This window comes from Lemur catta, chromosome 5 (assembly GCF_020740605.2).
Source record: "Lemur catta isolate mLemCat1 chromosome 5, mLemCat1.pri, whole genome shotgun sequence".
Classification (NCBI taxonomy): Eukaryota; Metazoa; Chordata; class Mammalia; order Primates; family Lemuridae; genus Lemur; species Lemur catta.
Window position 1 is genome coordinate 5,351,254 of NC_059132.1, and position 19,512 is coordinate 5,370,765.

Here is a 19,512-nt window from a genome sequence, read left to right on the forward strand (position 1 = left end):
TATTCCTACCAATAATGTATGACAGTTTTCCCTTTCTCTGCATGGTTGTCAGCATCTTTTGTTTTGTTTTGTTTTCCCTAATAATTTTATTTTGTTTTGTTTTTGGTTTTTTTTTTCTTTTTTTGGAGACAGAGTCTTGCTCTGTTGCCTGGGCTAGAGTGCCATGGCATCAGCCTAGCTCATAGCAACCTCAAACTCCGGGGCTCAAGCAATCCTCCTCCCTCAGCCTCTCTAGTAGCTGGGACTACAGGTATGTGCCACCACGCCCAGCTCATTTTTTCTGTTTTTAGTTGCCTGGCCAATTTTTAAAATATTTTTTTAGTAGAGCCAGGGTCTTGCTTTTTTCAGATGGTCTCAAACTCCTGACCTCAAGCGATCCTCCCACCTCAGTCTCCCAGAGTGCTAGGATTACAGGTGTGAGCTACTATGCCTGGCCATTATTTTTTGTCTTTTTGATAATAGCCATTCTAACGAAGATGAGATGATATCACTCATCGTGGTACTGATTTGCATTTCTCCGATGATTAGTGATGTTGAGCAGTTTTTTATATACCTGTTGGCTGTTTTTATGCCACCTTTTGAGAGATGTCTGTTCAGCTCATTTGCCCATTTTTAAATCAGATTATTTGATTTTTTGCTGTCTAGTTGTTTGAGTTCTTTGTTCTGGATTTAATCCCTTATCAGATAAATAGCTTGCAAATATTTTCTCCCATTTTGCAACTTGTCTCTTCATTCTGTTGATCGTTTCCTTTGTTGTACAGAAGCTTTTTAGTTTGATATAATCCCATTTGTATATTTTTCTTTTGTTGCCTGTGTGTTTGAGGTCCTCTTCATAAAATCTTTGTCCAGACTAAAGTCCTGAAGCATTTTCCCTGTGTTTTCTTTTAGTAGTTTCATAGTTTCAAGACTTCATAGTTTTGGGTCTTATATTTAAGTCTTTAATCATTTTGAGTTCATTTTTATATATGGTGAGAGATAGAGGTCTAGTTTATTCTTCTGCATATGGATATCCAGTGTTCTCAGCACTATTTATTGAAGAGACTATCCCTTCCCCCATGACTGTTCTTGGTGCCTTTGGTGAAAATCAGTTGGCTGTAAATAATATGTGGATTCATTTCTGCGATCTCTATTCTGTTCCATTGGTCTATATGTCTGTTTTTAATGCCAGCACCATGCTGTTTTGGTTATATTAGTACATTATGAAGTCCAGTAGTGTGATATTAATACCTCCAGCTTTGCTCAGGGTTACTTTGGCTATTTTGGGTCTTTCATGGTTCCATATAAATTTTAGGATTTTTTCCCCTATTTTTGTGAAGAATATCATTGGTATTTTGATAGGGATTGCTTTGAATGTGTAAATTGCTTTTGGTAGTATGGTCATTTTTATGATATTCTTTCAGTCCATGAACAGAGAATGTCTTTCCATTTTTTGTGTTCTCTTCAGTTGCTTTCTGAACCTAGCTAGACTAAGCAAGTTTCAGTTTTGTTTACCTTTTCAAAAAACCAACTTTTGTATTTTTTTTCAATCTCAATTTCACTTATTTCTGCTCTGATGATTATTATTTCTTTCCTTGTACTAATTTTGAGTTTGATCTTGCTTTTCTAGTTCTTTGAGATGCATTGTTAGGTAGTTTATTTGAAATCTTTCTACTTTTTGATGCAGGTGTTTATTGCTAAAAACTTCCCTCTTCATACTGCTTTACTGTATCCCATAGGTTTTGGTATGTTGTGTTTCTATATTCATTTGTTTCAGGAATTTTTAAAATTTCCCTCTTAATTTTTTCATTGACTCATTGGTCATTCAGGAACATGTTTAATTTCTATGTATTTGTACAATTTTGAAATTTCCTTTTGTTGCTGATTTCTAGTTTTATTTCATTTTGGTCAGAAAAGATACTTGATATGATTTTATTTCTTTTAAATTTGTTGAGACTTATTTTGTGGCCTAATGTGCTCTATCCTGGAGAATGGCACATGTGCTGATGAAAAGAATGTGCATTCTGCAGCTGTTACGTGAAATGTTACTTAAATATTTGTTAAGTTCATTTGGTCTGAGGTACAGTTTAAATCCATTGTTTCTTTGCCGATTTTTCTGTGTAGATGTTCTGTGCTGAGAGTAGGGGTTTGAAGTCCCCAACTATTGTATGATATTAGAGTATATCTGTCTCTTTAGAGCTAATAATATTTGCTTCTTCAGCTGTATTCGACATCAACAGTAACTGCTGGTGCTTCAGTGGCATAGGCTGTAGAAGTTTGTGGCATGCCTGCAGTGGCATAGGTTGTTAATGTCCTTGGGGTCAAGGGCTTGTGGGGTCCTCCTATCTCATTTTTCCCACAATGGGGGGACTTAGCTGAGGGGATTCTTCTTTATGCCAGCTCTGACATGCCATACAAATAGCTGTAGTGGTGCAGGGTTCAAGGTGCAGGTGCTTGGAATGGCTGTTGGGCCAGGGTCCTAGGCTCAGGGTCTTGCAAACTTATTGTGGCACCTGGGTCTTGGACTGTAGGTTTGCTCTCTGTGGCAGAGTTGGATGTAGGTTGCCCACAAAGCTAGGATCTCTGACTCTGAGGTACCCCTAGCAGCTTGAGCCTAGGGAGACAGGTTGTAGCTATGATTTTAGCGCTAGAAGACAGGGCATAGCACTGGCCTGACTCTGGGGAAGACGGGGTGTTCTGAAGGTTTGGGTCTAGGGGGCAGGGTATGACTGCAGTTCAAGAACCTGAGCCAATAGCGCTCAGTGGCAGCTTGGGGCTCAGAGGATTAGGCACCGTATAGTAGTGACTCTAGACCCTGGAATGGTGGAGCTCAGCAGTATCCTACACTCTGAAGCCAGATGCAGCAGCAGCAGCAAGTCCTCAGAATGGTGGAGCACAGCTGTTGTTTGGGGTCTGGGGAGGGGAAGGAAAGGGGTGTCTCAGTGTCTCAGATTCTAGGAGGGGTATTCTAGCTCTAGGGAAGCAGGGTACTAAGAATTGTTTGGCCTATAGGGCAGGGTGTCTCAGCTCATCTACTGCTATGTTTCCCTTAGAGGTAGGGTACTATGTCAGCTCAGCCCTGGGATGCAAAGCTGCTCAGCTCAGCCAAGGCACCAATTCCCCCGAGGGCAGTGTGCTACTGGAGGTATAACTGTTCTGCGTGGCCCAAACACCGAATCCCTGGGATGTAGGGAATCACTTCAACTAAGGTACTTGGGCACATGACCACTCTGCTATGGTTTCCTTGGGTACAGGACACTTCTTTAGTTTAGGCGCTGGGGAGTGTGACTGCTTATGGCCACAGCAGTGTTTTCCCAGGAAGTAGGGTACCACTTTAGCTCCCACCTGAAAGGGTTGGGGGAGTGACAGATGGAGTGCCTCCACCTCCCTTTGGCCCCACAGGGAAGGGTATAACAGGCCAGGTTAGGGATGTTAGGCCACTGGTCTAGCGTAGTTTGGTGGCAGCTTAGTCTCAGTGATGAAGGGAATCTGTGACAACTTGCCTCTGAGCAAGACACATTCCAGCCATAGTTAGAATTCCAAGATGGTGTAGTGCAGTAGCTGTGCAGGCCACGGGAGGTAGAGCACGATGCCAGCTCCTTCTTGGAGGGAGCATAGCTATGTGGATTCCAGGCAGCTCCCTCAGCTGGGCTCAGTGCCAGTGAGGACCCCAGAGGTGAGGTCTGTAGGCGTCCAAGGTGTTGATGGGGGTTTCTGGGATTCTCTTGCTTACCTCTGTACAGGAGGGAGAAGTTCCTCCTAGTTCTCAGCTGGTCCTGGTTGGGGGATGAATGGTGGAGACGTGGCATGTCCTTCCATTCTCTGTGTGGCCATCCTGAGTTTCTGTGCTCACCAGGGTTCCTGTAACCGCTCTGATGCATTTCAGTACTCTCCCTTAGTTATTTTGCTTATTTTTTTGCGACAGAGTCTCACTCTGTTGCCCAGGCTGGCGTGCCCTTAGTTATTTTTATTAAAATGTAGTTTATTCTTTGTTTTGGCTGTCTTTGTAAGTGGGGGTGCGTGCTAGGAGCTTCTGGTTGGCCATCTTCCTGATGTCACTGTGTTACAAACTCTTTATAAACATAAACTTGTTTAATCTTAACAAAACAGTATAAATTAGATATTATAATTGGTCACATTAATTTTTATAGATGAAGGAACTGTGAACACAGAGGTTATAGAAGCTGGCATAGTCATTCATGTAGGAAGTGGTGGAGCTAGAATTTGCACCCAGGTTGTCTGGCTTCAGAGGACAGGGATTTTGTCTGTTTTAATTGCTCCTGTAATCTCTTAGATCTAGAACATTGCCTGGATATGGTAGTGTTCAATAAATATTTGTTTAACAAATGAGTGAATAAGCCACTTTGCTGTACTGCAGATCCATCCTGGAATGGGATTCTAAGTGTGGCCTCAATCAATTACTTTCTTGGGCTGGAATATTATTTGCTGACTACAAGTGTTGTATTTCCATTAGCCTCCAGGCTCTTTGACTATAAGCGTGAAAGTGATGGCAGAGGTAAGGATGGGCTGGCAGCAACCCTGGTTCCTATGAGAAGGACCACCTCTGCCTCATATTGTCAACTCTCGTTTCCTAACATGCTAGAGTGCTTTGATGTTTACATTCGATCCACCCATGTATAGAGAGCTTGTTGAGATATTTGGTGAGAACTTAATGCTTCTTATTTCTTATCTAGTTTATGAACTCTTGACTTTCATGATCATTTTTTCTAAAATCTTGAACAAGGCCAAGACAAGAGGATCACTGGAGGCCAGGAGTTCAAGGCCAGCCTGGGCAACGTAGTGAAACCTTGTCTCTACAAAAAACAAAAAAATTAGCTGGGAGTGGTGGTGTGCATCTGTAGTCCAAGCAACTCAGGAGGCTAGGTGGGAGAATTGATTGAGCCTAGGAGTTTGAGGCTAGAATGAGCTATGATCAGGCCAGTGTACTCCAGTTTAGGTGACAGAGTGAGACCCTGTCTTAAAAAACAAGCAAACAAACTAACCCACTTCAACAGAAGCATTGTTAATGGCACTGTGTTATTATTTGTAAACAATCTGAACTGGTTGGGTGGTTTGACCAAGCACTAACTTCAAATATATCTATGGCTACAATTTTATATTGTTAAGAGGGAAATGAGAGGAAACTTTCATTTCAATTTTCAGCTCTTGGGGTAGAGATAGTGTTATAGCTTGCTTAGAAGTTAGCTTCTATTTTCTTGGTCACTGCGGGGGACGGATAGTTCAGATTACATTGAAAGCAGTCATTTTCTCTTTATGTTTTCTGTTTTGCCATTCCTGAGTCTGCTTGAACTGTAACTGGTCAAGTTGGGGAATTATGAAGGCTAAAGTAGACCAAGGGACTCTAATTTCATAAGTAATCTATTACATTGTTTAATAGATTACTTTTCTCAATCTAGATTACTTATCAGCACTATATATCTTGAAAATAATACTTTTGATTGATCATTATTCTTATTACAATAAATAGTGCTGCCCAGTGGTAGTGTCCATTTTCTTGTCTTTTCTAGTTTCTTTGTGCTAAGGCAAAAGCAGTTCTAAAGAGAGAAAATAGAACTCTTTAGCAGTTAGGATAAATGATGACATTTAGTTGTCATTTTCATCATAGGTTAAAATATATCCCCCAAACTTGGTAAATAGGAATCTATCACAGATACATTGTGGTGAGGCCAAGACATTTAGAAAATGCCACACGGGACATGTATAGCAGCCGTTCATGTCTAATGGTTAGTCCTAGCTGTTTGTCATAGCTTGAGTCTTGAAATGATCACCAATTCTCTAAATCCAAATGGTCCCATTTTTTGAAAATTTAGCCTAATGTAGTCTTTGGAAATGTAGAAGTTTATCATACCTGACTAAGCAATGGCTTAGGGAAGTCAGGTGTTGAATAGTAATTCTGGCACCTATTAACTTTAGGTAACCATGAGTGTCTTTGGTAACCTTTATAAGAGGCTGTGCTGATTTAGGTCATTGATACTTAGGAGGAATGCCAAAGCTGATTGCAATGCATTTTATAAACAGAGGATAATTTAAGTGCTTAAGGGCAATGCCTCCCTAAAAGACTTAGAGTCCCTGAGATTGTGGTGAGGTCAAGACATTTAGAAAATGCCACACAAAACATGTGCACCAGCTGTTTAAGTGTAATGGTTAGTCATAGCCCCTTGTCGTAGCTTGAGTCTTAAAATGATCACTGATTCTCTAAATCCGCAGGGTCCTGTTTCTGAATATTTAGCCTAATGTACTGTGTTATAGGGCATTTGGAGTGCTGTGAGCTATTACTTGCAAATTTAGATTCCGAACAAGAAAGGATTTCTAGGAGGAAAAGTAAGCTGTCATATTATACAAGATTTGAATAAAGTTGCAAACCTAAAATATATACTGAGTTGAAGTTTCAGAAAAAAAGAAGCCAGCTTGGTGTCTCTAATGCTTAATTAGGAACTCATCTAGAAAGATGAGCCACTAAATAGCTAAGTCAGACTTTTAATTGACTTTACCTTTTCTAACTTAGTCAATTTTCTCTTACTGTTTACACATCCAATACTCAATTTTTAAATTTATACTCGGATTCAGTTGGTGACATTAATATTGAAATTTTGTGGTCGCATGTAAAATAGAGTTGGAATAGATGTGGTCATTTAGAAGTTATTACCTGTATTCCTATTCTGTGGTGGTGATCCACATTTACTAAAGACTTGTATTTTTTTCTCTGACTAATTAAAGTAACAACGGGATGCCAGAAATACCTGTTTCTGATCTTGCTTATTGTTGGTATCACTTATTTATTATTAATACTTAGCATATCCACCCAGCCTACCAAGTAGATGCCATTAGTAGAGGCGATGCCAGGAACCTCAAATCCTTTTAACTGTGGATTATAATTATGGGGTAGAGAAAATTGAAAAAGAACAGCTTAACATAAAACCACATCTAAACAGAATATTATAATTATGGATTGAAGTCATGAAGCACATGTGCCTCAGCTTTATGGCTTAATGACCTGTGAATTCATTGATTGTACTGTGTTAGGAAAGCATGGTTCTGTGTCCTAAGGTGGTCTTTGGAGAGAAGAGAGGAGTTTTGTGCTTGTGAGAATAGTCTTGTCATATCCTCACCTGGTTGTTCATGTAGACCTGTAGTATTCTGTCCCAAATTTCACAAAACTCATAATGAATTTGTGTAACTTAACAAATCCTCATAATAAACCTTACTCTGTTCAGATGTATCTCTGCATGATCTTTCTATTTTGTTTGGAATAGATACATACATCTATATATAGAGTTAATCAAGATGTTAGGCAGGTTTATGTTTTGTCTTTTATTTAGTGTTGTGGTAGATGCTTTACATGCATTATCTCATTTAATTCTCAAAACAATGATAAGAGAGGCAATGTTTACAGAAGGAGAAACTGAGCACAGAGAGTTTAAAATAAGGTCAGAAAATAGCCAGGAAAAAGTAGAAGTAGAGATTCAAATCCAGGTCTGTGTGATTTCATATCTCAAAATCTTACTTTTAAGTCAGATTGTTGATAAAGATGTATCTAATTAGTAGAAACTCAAACTTTTCAGAATGTACTGACAAATTTTTGTATGAACAGAATCCATATAAAGAATGCTCCAATTTCTTATTTTATTCTCGTAGGAACTGAAAGATGTTGGCCATCGTGATCAGATGGCTGCAGCTAGAGGAATCCTGCAGAAAAACGTTCCCATCCTGTATACCGCATCCCAGGCGTGCCTGCAGCACCCTGATGTCGCCGCCTATAAGGCCAACAGGGACCTGATATACAAGCAGCTGCAGCAGGCGGTCACAGGCATTTCCAACGCAGCCCAGGCCACCGCCTCAGACGACGCCTCCCAGCACCAGGGTGGAGGTGGAGGAGAACTGGCGTATGCGCTCAATAACTTTGATGTAAGTTATGCTTGAGAGGAAACTTCAGGCTCTTTACCATCCCCCCAAAGATAACAGGTTCCTGGGGAAATGTGATCAAGGCTTCTGATGATAGCTCAGTTTCCACTTAGATTTGCAATCTAAGCTGTAAGAAATTATGAATAATCAGTCTACTTGATCTTAACTGGGCCTAAAGCATTTATATTTTTTCTTTTTTTTTTTTAAATTAATAATTTGGGTTAAACTTCCAGTTTCTTTTATGCAACTTGTGTTTCCTATGAGGTCATTCTTTGTTGAGGACATGAAGGTTGGTTCATTTCAGTCAAGATTTTGACTTTTTGGCAGATGTGAAACTGTGGGAGACACAGAAACAAAGTACATGTAGGTCTGCCCCTGCCGGGGGCTCATGATCTACTGGGAGATTAAGAAACATATGTGACTGCAACAGAAGTGCCATCATCTTAATCTTACTTGGCTGTGTATATATGTTAATACTTCTCACTGACTAAATTGGAATAATGAACAAAAAGTTTAAGAAAGTGGAGGCAAATTTGGGATTAAAATATTTTCTTACTATAATGCTATATTATTACTTTTCATAATAGATGTTGCCCTAGATCTATCCTGTGTATACAACTGTAATGTTAATTTTTTCGGGTGTTTTGTGTTTTTAATTGCTACCCACAATGCTTCATGGCTTCCAGTAGGTGGCAGCAGCTTAAGATTTTTTAATAGATTTATTTATTTATTTATTTTTAAAGCTAACTGTTGGCAAATTTAAAAAAAAATTAAAGGGGAATTGTGTTTCAAGTGACTAGCATCCTTTCATAAGTAGGGATACATTGCTTTATAGAACCAATACAATGGGGTGCATTTTGTTTTTTAAGTTTTTCCTTGCCTTTACCTTTCCTTTCCTTTCTTTGTCTTCTTTATTTTGGCTTGGGTAACTGATCCTTGCTGATTTAAGACTTTTCATAAAGCATGAAGGGAGTATTAAGTCTAAGGACTGGGGTATTAGAACTGAATTTTTAACCTGGATCTTTAACCATTAAAATACTTTTTAACAAACTCTTATGATGTATGTTACAATTTACTGACACTGTCCCTCCCCCCGCCCAGGCAGTGTTAAGTATTTGTCTTTTTCAAGGCAGTATCATGGTGACATTTTTTCCTAAGTTGAGTAATATCTATCAGAAACTGCTTAACTTCTTACAGTCACAGTTTTTTATTGGTAAAATGAGGTGGTTGCACTAAATGCTCTCAGGCCCATTGTGGCTCTGTGACCCTATTAAAATTCTATGACCATGTATTCCTCATTTTTGTTGGTTAGAAAGCGTGTTGTATTCAGTTTTGACTAGAGAAATCCTATAATAACCCAATCTGGTAAGAAAAATGAACTTAAAGTATTGCCTGTTCAGTTTTAAAACTGAGGGTTCTTTGGAAGGGAAGGAAGAAATGTATACTTATTGGAAAAGGGTAAGGTTTTGGTAGAAGAAATTTGGCATTTAAGTTGAAATCAATAAGGACATAGACCCTATAAAGAAAAACTAAAGCCAAAATATTTGCATGAACATTTACTAGTGTGAAGATAAATTGTATCAAGTGGAGAAGTTGGAAGGAGGCCAGTAGCTGGTGTCTTGGGGTGTTGATGTTTGACTTTGTACCTATAGCTTAGTTTTGACTAGACCTCAGGCAGCACTGGGAAAGCTGGATTTAAGTGGAGTCAGGGGAGGGAAAGGGAGAAAGAAGAAGGATTTGGCTTTGTTGGGGAGGATTGCTGTTGTCTTTTACGGAATAATAGAATTCGTTGAGCAAAGAAAGTCTCTAAACTAGACATAACAGGATAAATTTTAGACTAATTGTTTATAAAACTTGATTAGATGTATAAGGTGAGGAAAACAGATGAAAATTCATTACAAACACATTTCTTTCTGAAACTTTGAGGTTATCTTTACATCTTTATTTAAAATTTTTTTTGTGGTGAAATAGTTCTAATATCACATAGCAGTTTTATACTCTGTACCTAAGAAAAAGATTATTTTCCTTGTAATTCTCATTTGATAGTTTAATTACTGGTACTGTACAGGTTGACCTTTCATTGTTCAGAATAAGTAGCATGAGCATCACAAATTTGTATTTGCATTTGTGGTATCTCACCTTACCCAGGTGCTGTTTGGCTGGACAGTATTGCTTCCAGTGCCTTCTTTGAGAAGTGATCAGACATAGGGCAACTTATATGGGATGGCCACTCATCTGCCAAGAAGAGTAACTTTCAGATGTTGGAATTTTTGTGTTAACTCTTAATACTCCTTATCGACACTTTCCTTACCTTCTTGAATAATGGAGGGAACAGAGATGAGCACTAACATTTAGTAATGCTTCCCCTGCAGAAACAAATCATTGTGGACCCCTTGAGCTTCAGTGAGGAGCGCTTTAGGCCTTCCCTGGAAGAGCGGCTGGAAAGCATCATTAGCGGGGCTGCCCTGATGGCAGACTCGTCCTGCACACGTGATGACCGGCGTGAGCGAATTGTGGCAGAGTGCAATGCTGTCCGCCAGGCCCTGCAGGACCTGCTTTCAGAGTACATGGGCAATGTGAGTGTCAAAACTTTTCTTTGAAATAAGATATTTATACCTGGGGAGTTTTCCATAACATGTTAGATCTGAGAGGTTTTAACTGTTAATATCAAATATGTCCTTGGCTCCTTGACATTTTTGAGTGGGTCAGATTTTTCAAGGAATGGATAAATGGCTAAGTGGCCCTTTCCTCCCCAATTTTTTATTTAAAAATTTTAAACTTATAAAAACCATACAATGAGCACCTAAAAAATTTATCTAGATACACCAATTAACACACATTTACATGTGGATTTGTGTGTGTGTGTGTGTGTATTATATATACACCAACACACCCTTTTTTTCTCTGAAGAGTTTGGAAGTTGTAGATGTTGTGATGATTCACCTCTAAGCATTGTAGCTTGCCTCTCCAGAGGATGATACCGTCTATACCACAAAAATGCCATTACCATAACTAGGTGGCCATCTAATTTTGGGCAAAAGGGAATGCTGAAAACCTATCTCTTTAATGTTTATAGTTTATGAAATTTTTGTTGAAAAGTATAGAATATTGTAAGAGTAGATAATTACCAAGTAGAGCTGTATGAGGCAAACTGAGTAGTATTTTTCAATTTTTAAGTTTTGTGTTTAAAAACCAGGGTTATGAAATTTGACACCTGACTTTTTTTGTTTTGGCCATAGAAAATACTGTAATTGTTGATTTTTCTCTATTGTCACGTTTTTCTTTTTCCTTCCCTTATACTCTCTCTTCCATTCCAGTTAATTAATGCTAATTTAGAGTGATTGTCATTTAGACCTTGTACCTAATATTTTACTGTGGCAAAGAAGCAACCAAATAAAAATTATATAAAATCATTTCAAAGGGAAGAGGGGCAATATGAAGTTGTCATCACTAGTGGTTTTGCCTATTTAATACTTTTTCAAAAAGAGATCTTGGTCCTTTCTCATTTGTTCATTTGCCATTCTTCTTGTTTGTTCACTTAACGGCCTATGTAAGTGAACAGATAATGGTGAGTCGTGACGGAATCCCTACGGTGAAGATGAATGCCTTCCTATGTGTACCTTGTTTCTACCATATTGTGAAATTAGTGAAGCATATTGAATTTTTTTAAGCCATTGCCATGTTTTGATCATAGGCAGTCTACCTCAGAAAAATGAGATTAGAGGTTTAGTTAAATCATATGGAAAAAGTGGTTAAGTCACAGTGAAAATGTGGGACACATTTAAAAATCTATATCTAAGCTTGAACATTAGAAAATATGAAAAAGTAGATAAGTTGAAGAATGGCTCACAATGTTGCAGTCGTAAACAGGGGAGTAAAGACTCACGTGTATATGTGGATCAGTCGTCTGCTTTCGTGCAGTGCTGGAAGTGGTATAAGAGTGTCCAATGTAGTTATGATTAGGAAACCACTTTGAAAACAGACTTTGGTGGGGAAGAAGATGTGATAAATCTGTTCTGATTGCTGCATTTTAGAGCTTCCTCACCAGTCTATAAGATACCCCTTGGGTCTTGCAGTTGGTCAGACTCTGGGCCAGTCACCCCTGGTCATGAGTAACCTTCTGGTTTCTCCCTAAAGTGCTGTGCAAATAGCACTTTTTGTTTGTGCCATGAATTTAAACTGAAGACATGAAGATCATAATAGCATTCTTTTTTTTTTAAATTTTATTTAAAAGAAAAAATTATTTTATCAATTTTATTCTCTTCTATCTTTTTGTTATGCACAAGAAAGTCAGAACATATAATAGCATTCTTAAGTGAAAACTAGAACAATGTTTGATATTAGGCTGAAATTTAAGTATTGTGGGGGTCTTAAAGGAAATTTTCTTGAGATTTAGAAATATATTTTAGAAGATGGTTTCTGGGTATATTTCTTCTTCTTCTTCTTTTTTTTTTTTGAGACAGAGTGTCGCTCTGTTGCCTGAGCTAGAGTACCATGGCGTCAGCCTAGCTTACAGCAATCTCAAACTCCTGGGCTCAAGCAATCCTTCTGCCTCAGCTTCCTGAGTAGCTGGGACTATAGGCATGTGCCACCATGCCCGGCTAATTTTTTTCTGTATATATTTTTAGCTGTCCAGATCATTTCTTTCTATTTTTATTAGAGATGGGGTCTCGCTCTTGCTCAGACTGGTGTTTCTTCTAAAGGTAAAAATCTTTGATTTCCTTTTATTGACTCAGGGAACAGTGAATAGGCTTGGTTCTGTCAAAAAGCGATGGAGTGAGGATAAAGGGGAAGGCAATGGAGCACACTTAAAGTTTAGAATTATCAAAGGGTCTAGAAGCAGCAGAAACAACTGGGGATAGAATTTTGCTTATTTTATGAAGCATTTGAAAACATTAGTGACAATCAGAATGTAACCAGCAATGTCTGCCTGTCCCTCAGTTTGTATTGAGTGTGTGGCACGTGCAAAGCAGTGTGCTAGACACAGTGTAAGAGGAGGAATGAGGCTCTGATTGATCCCTCCCTCTGTAACAGACTGGGTCTCTACAGGGCATTTAATGGGAGTGTGAGTCATTATAGGTACAGCTAAGTGGCCATGGGAATTGCAGGGAGGATGAGATAATTTATAGCGGGGAAATCAAGATTTATTTTATATTCTTTTGGTTCAGTTCTACCTTGATTAAAAAAATGATTCGCTTTAAGTTTGATTATTTCTGTTGAAAAATATTAGACAAATAAGTATGGTATGTGAAGAATTGAAAGGACCTGCATTAATTAAAACTTGTGTGCTATATGTAGATAGAGTGGTAAAGTCTAGAAGGGCTTGCATATTTTCACTTTTCCCATTTCCTGGATTCTCTCATTAATGTTATTTTTATAGACACAAATTCTTAAAGTCTTGTCGTAATCTCTGATTCTTCCTTCTTCATCCTTTGTTGCCAGTTACCAGGTTCCACTGGTTTTTCCTCTGAGGCAGTGATGTTTAACTTTGGATGCACATTAGAGTCCCTGGGGAACTTAAAAATCCTGGTGTCTAGGTTGTACCCCAGAGCAATTAAGTCAGAATCTCTGGGTCAAGATCCAGGCATCAGTTGCACAATTGCTAATTTTGAAAGCTTCCCAGATGATTCCAATGTGCAACAAAGGTGGAGAAACTGCTCTGATGGTTTATTCCATTTGTCCCTTTCTGTCCCCACTGCCATTTCCTTAGTTCAAGCTCTTCTCACTTTCTCCATTTTCTACTCTGTTCTGTCTGCCCAGGCCAGGCTGAGCTCCTGTCTTTAGTAGGACATTGTTCATTGTGTTCTTGAATTCCCTTCCTACCTATCTAAACCTAATCTGTTCTTCCTTCAAGGCCCATATTTGTTTTTTATCTCTGTTGAAGGCCATTCCAAACTACATCATCCTACATTATTTCTTTGGTGCTTGAAGTTTCGTACCTAAGCGTACTTCCTTGAATTGTTGCTTAATTGTATTTCCTTTATCCATGTAATTTCTGCAACCAGGTTTTAAGCTTTTGAAAGCTGGCACCTCTTTAAAAATATTCCTTCATGATCTAGTATAATGCTAGAAGTGGTACTCAGTAAATGCTTGCTTAATGAACTCATGCTGACTTGGTAGAATGAATAAAATGAAGAATTTTGGATATTCATGGTGCTGAGGATACATTAGTGGGGGAAAAAAACCCAAAGACCCTTGCCCTTATGGGTCTTACATTCTAGAGAGTGTAGAGGAGAAGGTTGTGGGTGATTTACCTCTACTTCCTGTAGAGCTTTCAGTATACAGATGACATTTGTAGAAAAAAATTAAACCAAGTACTCTAAAGTAAGTGAAAGTGATATCTTAAATTAGAGTGGAATTAAATTTAATTCATCAGGTGAGGGCAGAATTCCCTTTTAAAGATTCTAAGGGTCAGGAGGCAGCAGCCTTAATGTTCCTGCTTGCATTGTGGTTTGAAGAGTTGCAGGGTAGTCTTGGCTCTCTAGGTAACTTACTGTATGGCCTATAGGAGATACTGATATAAAAGTAATGCTTTTGACCCCTGCTTACTTAACATTATGGAAATGCCACAGATGTGTAACAGTAGAGTTTTTTCAACCCTTCAGTGGATCCTTGTAGTTTCACAAATGACTTCCAGATTTCCTTGAAATGAAATGTGGTTATTGTGGTTAAGTTTAATTTGTTTCGGCTTTATCAGCTAAAGTTGCTCTGCCTGTGAGGGCTCTTAAGAAAGAAAAACAGCTTTGGATGGGTGTCATCATCTTCAAAGGCTTAAAAGTGAATGGATTGAAATTTAAATGAAATGTAATTAAATTTGAAAAGTTATTGCCATATTGTTTATTTTTCTCATAATATAAAGTCATACATGTTCATTAAATTACTGAATCTCTACTACTATTAGCATTTAGGGATATCTGTTTATTTCCAGGCCTTTTTTTCTTTCCTCTGTACAGAGCATTTAAAAAAGAATTTTAACCTTCAATATTTTCCGCATGTAAATATGAAATATTTATAGAACTAGGATTTAAACTATTAGGTTAGTGGGTTAAAACACTTCACTATCAGGTTAAGGGTTAAAATTTTTGTTCCTTAAGTGGATAGCTGACTTGGGTGCCCAGTTGTGTGTTATCATGTTCTCTGAATTTATTTCAATGCTAGTGAAAATGCTTTCTGAAGGACCTTAAACTTTATATGGTTGAATTCTGTATTTTATGCTATTCATTCTGCTCAGGGATATACAAACCCTTAATGTGTTCCTTTCTCCCTTTCTTAAGGTGTGTGTTTTTCCAATGGTAGAATTTACTGAAACCAAGCTTGTTTGTCTCTATTACAGCGCCCTCTTCAACCCTGACCCCCCAGTAAACAAACACAATTACCCCCTCAACCCCAAAACTGAACATCTGGAAACACCTAACATAGTGTCTAAAAGATAAAAGACCACGTATCTTGCCCAACAGTTCATGGTCACGTGTGACTGACTGGAGTTAGGGCTTATAATTGTTGAGAACAAGCACACACCACAGGCTTGAGTAGCTCTAGCTCTGTGCTGTGCTGTTCAATATGGTAGCCACTAGCCATCTGTGGCTATTGAGCACTTGAAATGTGACAGGTCCAAATTGAGGTGTGCTGTAAATACAAACTACATACCAGATCATAGGAATTTAATACATAAAAACAATATAAAATATCTCAATAATATCTTACTATTAGTAATTATTTTGGATATATTGGGTTAAGTAAAATCTGTGATTAATCTTTATATTCACTGATTTCTTTTTACTTATGGCTACTAGAAAAATTGTATAATTTATTATATGTTATAAAAACTATAAATATATACATGGTTCAAGTTTGTGGCTTGCATTACATTTTTGTTGGATAGTTCGAGCTATTGAGTAACTAACCAGCTAAGGTGAGTGGATGAGAGCTTAGCATTAACTTCTTCATTGAATGCCCAGAATGGTGTAGTAATCTGTGTACAGTAGCCATTACAGGTTGTATTTTTTATACTTAAAACTGTAGTTTTAGGCAGAAGAAAATTGGTATAGCTTATGACCTAGTAAGGATGATGATGCTTAAGGATAAATTTTATCTTGTTTTAGCCTAAAAAAATTGGACGTAGTGTTTGTAGGATCCCAAAAGAAGAATGCAATAACTAGACATATTTTCAATTGGACTAGACATATGTTTGAAGAATTTGATTGTTAATATATCAGGTATAAAATTTTAATTTATTTGAGTAATAGTTTGATAGGGAATATATGAATAGTATGCAGTTAATGTTCACTTTCAAAGATCTTTTGAAAAGATTTATCATTATTGTAGTGAAGGGAAGCGCTCAATTTAGATGCTGATCTTTTCTCAGTTTTGCAAATGCCTTCCTGGAATCTCTTTAGCAGAGCCAGAGCTTCCCAGCTTTTGAAGGACTCTGTGAAGAACTTGTTACTGCATTATTTTGCGGTTGCATTTTCTTATCTTCACAATTAGAATAGCTTAATTTTTTTCTGATTATAAAAATTCTGTGCCTGTAATCCTACCACTCTATTTTGTGTATAGCATTCCAGACTTAATTTTGGATATGTGGGTACATGCACTTCTATCTGTTCTTTTCTTACCTTTTTAAAGCTTTATTGTTAGTAAGGATTGTCCGTACTATTACTATTATACCGCTTACCATATGCCAGCCATTGGGCTGAGAGACATACATTATTGCCTATTTTACCCCCATAATAACCTGTTGACTTGTACTTGCTCAAAAGTACATGGATATACAGATGCAGTTTGAACTCAAATCTGTCTGACCTGAAAGTATGAGCTCTTAATAATACTTTTACCATTGTGCATCTTTCCAAGTCAAGCCATTTAAGATATCCATTATCTCACAGTTACCTTTTCTGTATATGTGTGGTAAGAGACCTAAAATGTATTCCTAGCGAATTTCCCGTGTACAATACTGTATATTAGATCTCTAGATTTAGTCATCCTGCATAACTTTGTACCTTTTGACATAAGTTACCCCCACCCCCACCCTCTGGTAACCACCTTTCTACTCTCTGTTTCTGTGTATTAGAGTCAGCAGTCCCCAACTTTTTGGCACCAGAACGGGTTTCATGGAAGACAATTTTTCCACAGACCAGGAGTAGGGGCGATGGGGGCATGGTTTCAGGATGAGTCAAGTGGGTTACATTTATTTTGTAGTCAAGCCTCTGTGCTAATGATAATCTGTATTTGCAGCCGCTCCCCAGCACTAGCATCACTGCCTCAGCTCCACCTCAGATCATCAGGCATTAGATTCTCATAAGGAGCACAACCCAGATCCCTCGCACGTGCAGTTTACAGTAGGGTTTGCACTCCTGTGAGAATCTAATGCTGATCTGACAGGAGGTGGAGCTTATGTGGTGATGTGAGTGATGGGGAACAGCTGTAAGTACAGAAGAAGCTTCGCTAGCTTGCTGGCCGTTCACCTCCTACTGTGTGGCCAGGTTCCTAACAGGCAACTGACCAGCACTGATCTTCGGCCCTGGGGGGGTTTGAGACCACAGTATTAGAGAACATATGAGAGATCACGCCATATTTTTCCTTGTGTATCTGGTTTATTTCACTTAGTATAATGTTCTCCAGGTTCATACATGGTGTCGCAGAGCAGTGTTTATTTACTTTGGAAACCCTATTTGTCAAAAATTAATGTATGATTTTTATATGGTGCAAGACAAGGAGTTTATAAAAGACCTTTTTAACTCTGAGGAAGACATTTCACCCCATATGTATTTTCTATTGCTTTCTAAGAGATTTGAGGCACTTCCTATCTATATGCTACCCTGGCATTATGAATTGCAATATTTAACAGGCAAGTTCTTAACCTTTTATACACAGAAAGACACATGTTTATGTATTCGTTGAAATGATGGTGGCCTAATGGAGCATTAGTGGAGTGGTCTTTTTTGAAATCAGGATGATGGAGCAGAGATGTCAGCCTGCCCGGTGTCAGGCTGCAGATGGATAGGGTTTTAGCCTTCTCAAGATTGTTGTTAGACTGTCCTTGATATCACTTTTTGCTCTTTAGCTGTCAGGCAGGGGTGAAAAGAAATATCTAAAAATTGTTTCTAGCTTAGAAGGTAATAACCTCTAAATACATCAGAATATTAGTAATTGTCTCTAGGTGCTGGGATGATGGGCGGTATAAATTATCTTCTTTATTTCTCCCCACATTTTTGAAAACGTTTTTTATATTGATAATGTCACAAAGTTTAAAAATAAACTTAGACCCTTAATTTTTTATCTGTTTTTTGATTTGTTTATAATTACATACTGTGTTCATTTCCAAAGCACTATTAATGTAGGAAATTTGAAGATTTTTTCACACATATTTATATCTTGAGTCATCCTTTGGAGGTAATGATTCATTCAAGACTAGTTTGAAGTGGTGAGTTTTTTTGCTTGTTTTAAATTATAGTATACATTTTTAACAAAACAGACTCAGTTACCTGTGTGTGATAGCATTGGCTTCATTCTTTTCTTGAACTATATATCAAAGTGATTTTTGAACATGGAGAAGTATAGAATTGTGATGTTAGAATTTGGAAGTGACATTAGTTATCACGTAGTTTAGGGGTTGACGAATTATAGTTCTTAGGTCAAGTCTGTCCCACCACCTACTTTTGTAAATAAAGTTTTATTGGAACACAGCTATGCCCATTTGTTCACTTAGCATCTATGGCTACTTTTCCACTGCAACACCATAGTTGCGTAGTTGGAAAAGAGGACCATATGGCTCCAAAACCTAAAATACTTGCTATATGGCCCTTTACAGAAACTTGCTAATCCTTAATCTAGTTCAATCAACTAGTTTTTCTGAAGATTTAAAACGACAAATTCAGGCCGGGCGCGGTGGCTCACGCCTGTAATCCTAGCACTCTGGGAGGCCGAGGTGGGCGGATCTCTCGAGGTCAGGAGTTCGAGACCAGCCTGAGCAAGAGCGAGACCCCGTCTCTACTAAAATAGAAAGAAATTATTTGGCCAACTAAAAAAAAAATATATATATAGAAAAAATTAGCCGGGCATGGTGGCGCATGCCTGTAGTCCCAGCTTCTCGGGAGGCTGAGGCAGTAGGATCGCTTAAGCCCAGGAGTTTGAGGTTGCTGTGAGCTAGGCTGACGCCACGGCACTCACTCTAGCCAGGGCAACAAAGTGACACTCTGTCTCGAAAAATAAATAAATAAATAAATAAATAAATAAATAAATAAATAAAATGACAAATTCAGTTTCTTTAACAGATGTACAACTATTTAGATTATCTGTTGCTTCTTGGGTAAATTTTGGAAGTTTGTGGCTTTCAAGGAATTGGTCCATTTTATCCAGTTAGTTGAATTTTGTATGCATAGAAATGTTTGTTGTATTCTCTTACTGTCCTTTTAATGTTTGGGGTCTGTAGCAGTATTCTCTGTTTCATAACCAATGTTGGTAATTTGCTTCTCTTTTTTCTTCCTTTTTCAATCTGGCTAGAGATTTATCAATTGTATGGATCTTTTGAAAGACCCAGCTTTTGGTTTCATTAATCTTTTTTGTCTTTAATATTTCCAATTTCACTAATTTCTGCTTGTTTTGGGTTTATTT

At 38.0% G+C, this 19,512-nt stretch overlaps 1 protein-coding gene across 5 annotated transcripts in view; it reads left to right on the plus strand.

Annotated features, from left to right (window-relative positions):
• Positions 1–19,512, plus strand: part of CTNNA1 (catenin alpha 1) — a 149,787-nt gene that overhangs the window by 51,542 nt on the left and 78,733 nt on the right. For all 5 annotated transcript variants that reach the window (XM_045550917.1, XM_045550920.1, XM_045550915.1 and 2 more), the window contains exons 6-7: positions 7,633–7,902; positions 10,272–10,475. In XM_045550917.1, the coding sequence (XP_045406873.1) occupies positions 7,633–7,902; positions 10,272–10,475 (474 nt within the window). The remainder of the gene's footprint in view (positions 1–7,632; positions 7,903–10,271; positions 10,476–19,512) is intronic.